Source organism: Sceloporus occidentalis, unplaced genomic scaffold (assembly GCF_023333645.1).
Source record: "Sceloporus occidentalis isolate IW3139 unplaced genomic scaffold, rSceOcc1.0.p SCAF_11, whole genome shotgun sequence".
Taxonomy (NCBI): Eukaryota; Metazoa; Chordata; class Lepidosauria; order Squamata; family Phrynosomatidae; genus Sceloporus; species Sceloporus occidentalis.
The window spans coordinates 1744959-1753594 of record NW_028316991.1 but is presented as its reverse complement, the minus strand read 5'-3'; the positions used below and the strand labels follow the sequence as shown (position 1 = coordinate 1753594).

Below are 8636 nucleotides of genomic sequence, written 5' to 3'. Positions count from 1 at the left end.
TGATTAAGGAAGATTATCTTAAATTTCAAAGTACATAGAATACTACTGCTAGTACTTTCGTTCTGTTAGTTGCAGACCTCTGTTTTTAGGCTATAAAATACGTGATCTATATACTGCACTAGTTGGATTCGAAGGGTATCGATAGAGGTTTAACATACACGGTTTTCTTTACCTCTCAGAAGCTGTGTGCGGATCTGTGACCACCCGATACATAGATCACCCAGTAAGACAAAGACATGTTTTTAGCTGCAACAAGAGCTATTTATTAGCATAACACTTTTTTTCCCAAAGATTCAATAGCAAATGAAGTATGTACAAATCCTTACAGCATTTACACCATAAAAAAGGTTTGATTGGCCTACTGATGTTTACAAAGTACTGCAACACCTTTATAACACAGGTACTGTAACAATGTAGCGTACACTCATCTCCAAGTCATTCCTAAAGGAAAAAGCTGCTTTATAGAATACCAGCTTATAGCTCACAGGAAAGACATGCCAGGAGAATAAAAATTAACTCAAAAGGATGACGTGCAGCAGATACTGCCATGAGAAAGATAAAATAAATTTTGCATAAAAACGGTAAATTTCAAGTGGAACAAGCATTCATAAACGGAGATGTTAACGTATGCAAATCCAGGTGCTGTACTTCATTTTTTTTTTAAAAATCATTTATATATACTGATATGGCTGTAAATTTCCATTTGTGTTCACTCACTATTCCACGTGATATAGCTAGGAAAAATGACGGCACAGACGTTTGATGATTTACTTTGTTAAAGGCAACTTACAGAAGTTTGCATCTCATTGTTCTTGTCAAAAGTTTAAGACTAAGAAATAAAATGGGTACAAAAATAAAGTTGCGTTGGGAACAGTATTGTAACATTGCTTCTAAAACTTACCGTTACACTACATGGAATGTGAATACCAGATAATCTTCGGTCTAAGCCCCATTTAACAGAAATAGCCACACCGGCAAAGAGAAAATGATGTCTTAGATATTCAGCTGAATTGTTCCAACTACCTTGTCTTAAATAATAATAAGAAAAAAACAAAAAAAACAGTAAAACCTATGTAGAAACAAACACTTGACAACTTCTGGTTTTCCTTTGCCATCTAAAAAACTCAAGAATTAACAAAGAATATATATTTATATATAAAACAATAAGACGTAATGAATGTTCAGGAAGTTATCCACCTCTACCCTTCATAGTCATGTAAACAGTGTAGCATTAAAAGCCATTCATTTGAATAGGTCTTAAACTTTTGGCAGATAGTGTGTATATATTCAACAAGGCTTTCATATGTCTTGTTCAAGTGGAAGCCAGGTCAGTTCACATGTTGACAGGCATGCAACTTGAAAAACATTGCAGAACAAGCGACACAGAGCAGTTTGAAAAGTTTACAAGACTTCAAGTAGACTTTACGACCCTTCACAACCAAATATTCACAGACAAAAGGTACAGTCTCTTTCTTAAGCTACAGCTGGAACTTTCTCAGACGTGAGATACCTTCTGTGACTCTCTAGCCTGCTTTATGCTATACAACCACTTTATGATTCTTGCATTCCTTTCTATGGCAGAAATGCCATACGGCACACGGTCATTGGCACTGTCGTCATTCCTAAGGTCACTGTTGCTGTCCTGAGAGTGTTCACAATCAGAGCTGATCATGCTTGCACTTCGAAAGTTTAGAGATATTATATCAGAATTAGCCCTTGCAAAGTTTCCCATTCCAAGGTTTTCAAGCTCTTCAGGATCCAATCCACAGTAATTAAAGAACCTTTCAACATCGGCATCAACACGGAAATATCTGTCACTTAAATCAGATTTTGAACGTTGAAGAGAGGGCCGTCGGTTCACACCACATCCGGATTCCAGATTGTCATTCTCTGGTGGCTTTAGGTTAGTGAGGTTGGATAGCTTGGGTTTTGGAGGCAGGGGTGGTGCTGAACTGCTGCACGGTATTGCTTTTATTTGTTTCGCATTGGTTACTTTTCTAATGTCTGAAGAACTGTGAGAAACATGTAAAAAAGTATCGCTTGACTTCTCCAGGAGTCTTCTGCCGATGTTGGAGTTGCTGTCTTGAGGGCTGCTGTGACTTTGCGTAGGATACACCTTTAATGATTCTGCAAATGAATGTCGATTTAGGTCGGCTGAGTCAGATCTATTTGGAGGCCAATTTCGAGAATTTTGTTTATTCACCGAACTTGTACTAGAACCTTCAGAGCTATTGATAATGTTCTTAAGGATTTCTAGCTTTAAGTTCTCTCTTTGTACAATGCTTTCAGTCTTTGAATTGTTGTTAAACATTTTAATAGTCGGGCTACCCAAGGATCTTTTAGTTGCCGGGCACACAGGAGGTTTTGAAAGTACGGCTGGCTTTACGGGCTCCTGTTTGGCATTGATAACCTCTTGGCTCTTGACATATTTTGCCTTATCAGCTTCTAGTCTCTCCACTGCGCTGAGTCTCTTGGGATTGGGTTCTGACTGCCTGCGAAAATAGTCAGGTCCTTTGTTCAATATGCGTAGAGGGACAGCAGACGTGAATGTGATAGCTGGGCTAGCTGGTTTCACCATGCTACCTGTCTGTATTGTTTCTGTAGGCATGTTTGCTGAATGTTCCCCCGCAGCCGTTTTGGATTCTCTTCTTGTGTTCCCTAAACGGATTGTGCAGAAACATGTGCATCAAGCACAAATAAATAGCAGCTGAATCTTGAAATGAGTTACCAGCAGCTCTTCATCTCGCTGCTTATTAAATATTTTTATTTATCTGTTTAAAGGCAGCCTTGATACAAAACGACCACCAGACAGAAGTCTGTATTAAATCTGCTCAGCGGAATCCTTTATTCACACTGAAGGATGTGGGAAGCCTTGTCCTTTCTTTGTGCTGTACTATGGGCAGAGATCTGAAACACAAAAGAACCAATCACATGTCAGTATCAACGTGTGACATCACCACAATAGCAACAGAGCAATATTGTACCATTAAGGCAAGCAGTTGAGCAGCATCTGGTGGCTTTAACCTCTTCTTAAAGTAGCATGCACCCCAAACATGCAGCAGCAGTGCTCTGAACTAGCAGACATTTGCAGCAAGTATTAAAATCACAGACTAGAAAACTTAGTGGTGTTTGTTCATATTAAACATGGCGTTTTGACAAAGTGTGTAATGATTACATTTTTAAGAATATTAAAACGCAGCTACATTTTCCTAATCTCACAGAAAAATCTCACAGTTCTGGAAAACATCACCCTCGGGTATAGAGGGGCAGGGAAATAATCCTTGTAATAAATGATTCAGTCTGCGACAAATATGGTACAAGGGTGCATTAACCTGGCAACCAGAGCTTACAAAAAAATAAATATAGGATTATTCGTAATAAAAAGAAAAGAACTAAAACTTTGAGATAAAAAAAAAAAAATTAAAAGAAAATCTAAAACATCTTCCTAATCTTATAAATGATTATTAATGCACTGGCCATTTAAAAGACAACATTTTGCCTATATTACGCAAACGTTTTTGGAGTGGATCTCACAAGAAACTTCTATCGTGATGGGAAAGATGACTTAACTTCAAAAATGAATTTCTATGTAAAATCAGATTATGCACAAGTGTTTTAAGTGAATGAATCTTTCTAATTTTGACCTATAACAGCTACATGCAATTTATATGTTAATGTTGACTGATATTACAGTATTGAATTCTAATGCCACAATCTATACTGTAAGAATGTCATGCGTATACCTTGCGAACGATAACTTCTCAAATATTAAAATAACTTTCAGCAGTGGCTTTGGGGTATGTTTTCCTAAAGCATATTAATGTAGCGAGCAGCTATTAAGCCTATAAATGCCAACAGAGCATCGTGCTGTAACACTTCATACCCCCCTGGCACTCAAAGGGTTACAGGGAAGAAAAAGGCATATATATATATATATATATATATATATATATATATATATATATATATATATATATATATATATATATATATATACCCACACACACACATATACATTAAATGTGCTACTTGGATTTTCACTAATAACAGCGGAAACGTACTCGTGTTCATACATTGCTACATTTGGAAATAAAAATCTGAGTAAGTAACCGATAAAGAAATACATAAAAAAATCAGCTTGATATGGCTAATAATTTATCCCAATGAATAACATTACACCAAATTGAGGGTGCTCAATTACCCTATACTTTTTATTTTTATTAATATGATATATTTTTCCATAATATTATTTGAAATTTTACAGGGCGGACTATATTGGCCAAGTGGTTGTTATCTGCCATTTCATCACGTCACCCCATGCTCACATCGTACTCTAAAGGGAGACCTTAAATGCGACCCATGCCCCAAATGTGAATAATCTCAAGGTTATGTGCTATTCAGTGCAACCCATGCACCAAGATACCTCTAACTTGAAAAAACTGAAACAACATTAAAAGTTAAGCTAAGAAAGGTCTCCCATTTAGTGCATTTAGGCTTGGGGCACAAGACTGGCTAAGCATTATGGGAGTTTTAATCCAAGTACTGAAGGGCCTTTACATTATTAACATTAATATTTGGAAATGTTACGTTTTTGAGAACAGACACCTCTGTGATCGTTAGTTCGGCTGTCATAAGGGTTTGTCTTTTTTAGTTTTACCCCAGGGAAAACCTTTTAATTTAATACTAAGGAGACAGACACTTGGACAAAGGGACGAAGTTAAACATCCACAGACAAACCACTAGTATCAGATCACAAGCTAAGAGGTCACGCGCACAGCAGGAGATATAAAGGTCAGTTCAGTGGAGCAGAACACATTAGCCAGTTTCCCCCTCAAGGCTCGCAATAATAAAAAACATAATTGAAATGGACTGCAAAATGGCACACATTAGAGGTCTTATTAAAGTGCGGTGGGCGGTTAAGACATTCTTCTCCTAAGAGCCGCTTATAAATGCTCTATTTGCAAGGAATGTGATTGTGTACTCATAAGGTTTTATGGAGATTGGGGACATTCCACGGTGACATTGAAGGCCATGGGATCATAAGACTCTTACTTGTCAGTCCACCAACAAGAAAATGAATGAGAAAAATAATCTCCATGGTGTAATCAACTTGATATACATATTTGTAAAATGCCACATACTGCCGCATAACAGGATCAACATTGTAGTTAGAAAAAGTTTAATTGCTGTCAACATGGAGCATGTGGCAGATTTATCCACTGAACAGGGTGCAATGCAAGTAATTTAATATTTTTTATTTTGTATTTCAAGTAACTCAAGTGAGTTATAAATCTCAACAGACCTCCTGTTGGTTTTGAAATTAACTAGATCACTAATAGGGTGTCTGTTGAGATTTATACCTCTGTTGAGTTACTTAACTCATCTGAAAAGTAATTTGGTCTCACTGTAGAGGCTACTTTTTTTATATTAAACTTTGTACATTTCCAGACAAACTGCACCCTACCTACACCCATTGGTTTCCAGCAATGCCATCATCATGCAGTGAAATAAACAGTAGACTGATCACGTCTGTGTTCCTCTAGCCTCTAGTGACTCCAACTTAATTCCTTCCCAAGACCGTCTGGCAGCGCAAGCCACGAGGGAAAGATTAACTACTCCAAGAAACAGTTATAAAAGTTACCCAAGCCTAAAACTACATGTTGAAACTTTTAAAAAGTGTTTAGCAATATCATGTAAGGTATGTTCCCCCAACCTTCTTAAAAGGAAGGAGAAACCATAAACACCCCAAACTCACCTCCCACGTCTGACAGCTGCAATGACATAATTCAAAAAAATCTAGTTTTTCAGTTTTAGTCTTTGAAAAAGGCGATACCTTTTCTTTAGCCAATACAAAACCAAATGGAATGCCGCCGGGATAATATATCTTTAAGACCATCACGTCAAATCAACATATTTTTCTATGCTGGCCCAAGAAAAGGCACGGTCTTCATCTAAAGAAGACATCTTCCTTTGGACCAATATAGCTCTATCCATTTTTCACATCATTTAATTAAACTAACATTTCTTTGCCTACCAACTAATAATCACTAGGGATTAAGTTATTTGGTATGTATTACATGAGAAAACAGAGACTGCACACTATATATTCAGTAAAACAAGAGATTATGATTTTCCAATATTCCTAGACATACTCGAAAGCCCTGTATTAAAAAGGAAAAAGGCAGCAATTAATGCACTTTAAAATGTAACCAACAGCCTGTAAAACATAATCTACTTTTCCAATTGGATTACCTGGCTGCAAGAGAAAACAAATTCTAAATCTTTCAATAATCCACCTACTAACATAAGGCAAATAAGCATTAACCAGTTGTGGTCTACAGGGCCAAGTATGGAGAGCAACTCCTATGCAACATGGAAAAGACTGTACTTGCTATTCCTCCCCTTTATTATACTGTAAGATATAAAAAGAAAAATACACTTTAAGATCCATTATGTTCTATTTAAACAATATTTCCAATGTACAAACCGGTGGGACTCTTGGAAAATGGAAGTGGCATCTCACTGCATCATCTTGAGAAGTTAAGTATGTGTGCCTTTTTTCAATAATCTAAAACACAAGCACTGAGTTCTTTAATATATATTCTTGCTGGCAACACCGTTTGGGCCAGTAGACTGGCCCTGAAAAAATACACTCATATTTAATGGCGTTGAACGGTATTTACTTACTAGAAGGTTAATAGTCAATATCAAAACACAACGACAAACAACATAAGGTTTTCCAACTCAACTGCAAAAAAAGCTAACCCTGCTTTTCAGATATTCAGACGCAGCTGGAAACAACTAATCCTCCTATAGAGTGCAAAGTTCATGTAATAATCCTGCTGTCACACAAATCTAAAGTATGTGCAGTTTGTAGAGTAACCAGCAGCTTCCACTCGGTTACATTCCTCTATGATACATTCCATACCATGTATATATAATAAATAATGTTTCCACCATACTGTACTTGACGCATTAAGTTAAACATTGCATTTATACGTAATTGAATCCAACATTAGAATGAAGGCAAACGATTGCTTGAAATGCGCACGTAAAATGCATGCACACATCCTAACTGTATTAAGCGTCTCTTTTACACATTACAGATCACATTTTGAGCCATTTGGCTGTTGAACCAGCTGTCATCTTGTATGTTCATTATGTCTTGATATAAGCCATCTATATCGTAGACATGTTGTTTGCATCCATAATGGTGGGTTCTGGCTTTTTAAATTATACATTTATAGTTTTCTTCTTGTTTTCACTCTGTAAAAGCTTGGATAACACGTTAAAGGCTTAAAAAAGAATAGTATGCAGAATGCAAATATGGCTATTATATAATGTGTACCCCCAAACGTCAATGACTAATATTACAATGATGATGAATGAGCTGTAAATATTCCCTGCAGGAATATTTCTGAAGAGGATCCCTTGATCAACGCACCTACATCATTATGTTCTAATCCTTCTAGTAACATAGTAACATAGTTCATAAGGTTGAAAAAAGACCAAAGTCCATCAAGTTCAACCTATATACATATTGTGTCCCTACTGTGTTGATCCAGAGGAAGGCAAAAAACCCTTATGAAGCAGATGCCAATTGCCCCATACCAGGGGGAAAATTCCTTCCCGACTCCAAATATGGCAATCAGAATAAATCCCTGGATCAACGTTCTGTCCCTATTAATCTAACATCCATAACTTGTAATATTATTGCTTTCAAGAAACACGTCCAGGCTCCTTTTGAACTCTTTTATTGAGTTTACCATCACCACTTCCTCTGGCAGAGAGTTCCATAATCTCACCGCTCTTACTGTAAAGAACCCCCGTCTGTGCTGGTGTAGAAACCTTCTTTCCTCCAGCCGTAGAGGATGTCCCCTTGTTATAGATACAGTCCTGGGTATAAATAGGTCCTGGGAGTGATCTCTGTACTGTCCCCTTATATATTTATACATAGTTATTAAGTCCCCCCTAAGCCGTCTTTTTTCCAAACTAAATAACCCCAATTCTGATAATCTTTCTGGGTACTGTAGTCCTCCCATTCCCCTTATTACTCTGGTTGCCCGTCTTTGAACCCTCTCCAGCTCCACTATATCTTTCTTGTACACTGGTGCCCAGTACTGTACACAGTATTCCATGTGTGGTCTGACTAGTGACTTGTACAGGGGTAGAATTATTTCCTTGTCGTGGGCATCTATGCCCCTTTTGATGCACCCCATGATTTTATTTGCCTTAGCAGCAGCTGCCTGACACTGGTCGCTACAGGTAAATTTACTGTTAACTAAAACTCCTAAGTCCTTTTCCATGTCAGTCGTCCCCAGTGTTTTCCCATTTAATACATATTCCCAGCCTGGATTTTTCTTCCCCATGTGCATAACCTTACATTTATCTGTGTTGAACCTCATCTGCCACATCCCAGCCCAAGCCTCCAACCTATGCAGATCCATTTGTAATCGTGCGCTGTCCTCTATTGTGTTAACCACGTTACAGAGCTTAGTATCGTCTGCAAAGATTGATACTTTACTATGCAATCCCTCTACAAGGTCATTAATAAATATATTAAAAAGAATAGGACCCAAAACTGACCCCTGTGGTACCCCACTAGCAACAGTCACCCACTCAGAGTATGTACCATT

General features: G+C 37.4%; 1 protein-coding gene across 1 annotated transcript; it reads right to left on the bottom strand.

Moving 5' to 3' along the window:
- Window positions 1-1495: 1495 nt before the first annotated feature.
- On the bottom strand, window positions 1496-2608 carry LOC149305420 (protein FAM110B-like). The gene has a single exon (XM_089477612.1). The coding sequence runs from the start codon at window positions 2606-2608 to the stop codon at window positions 1496-1498; it is 1113 nt and encodes a 370-aa protein (XP_089333738.1).
- Window positions 2609-8636: the final 6028 nt, after the last annotated feature.

Excerpts from the sequence above, each read along its gene's own strand:
- LOC149305420 (XM_089477612.1), bottom strand. The coding sequence starts at position 2,608 with ATGCCTACAGAAACAATACAGACAGGTAGCATGGTGAAACCAGCTAGC.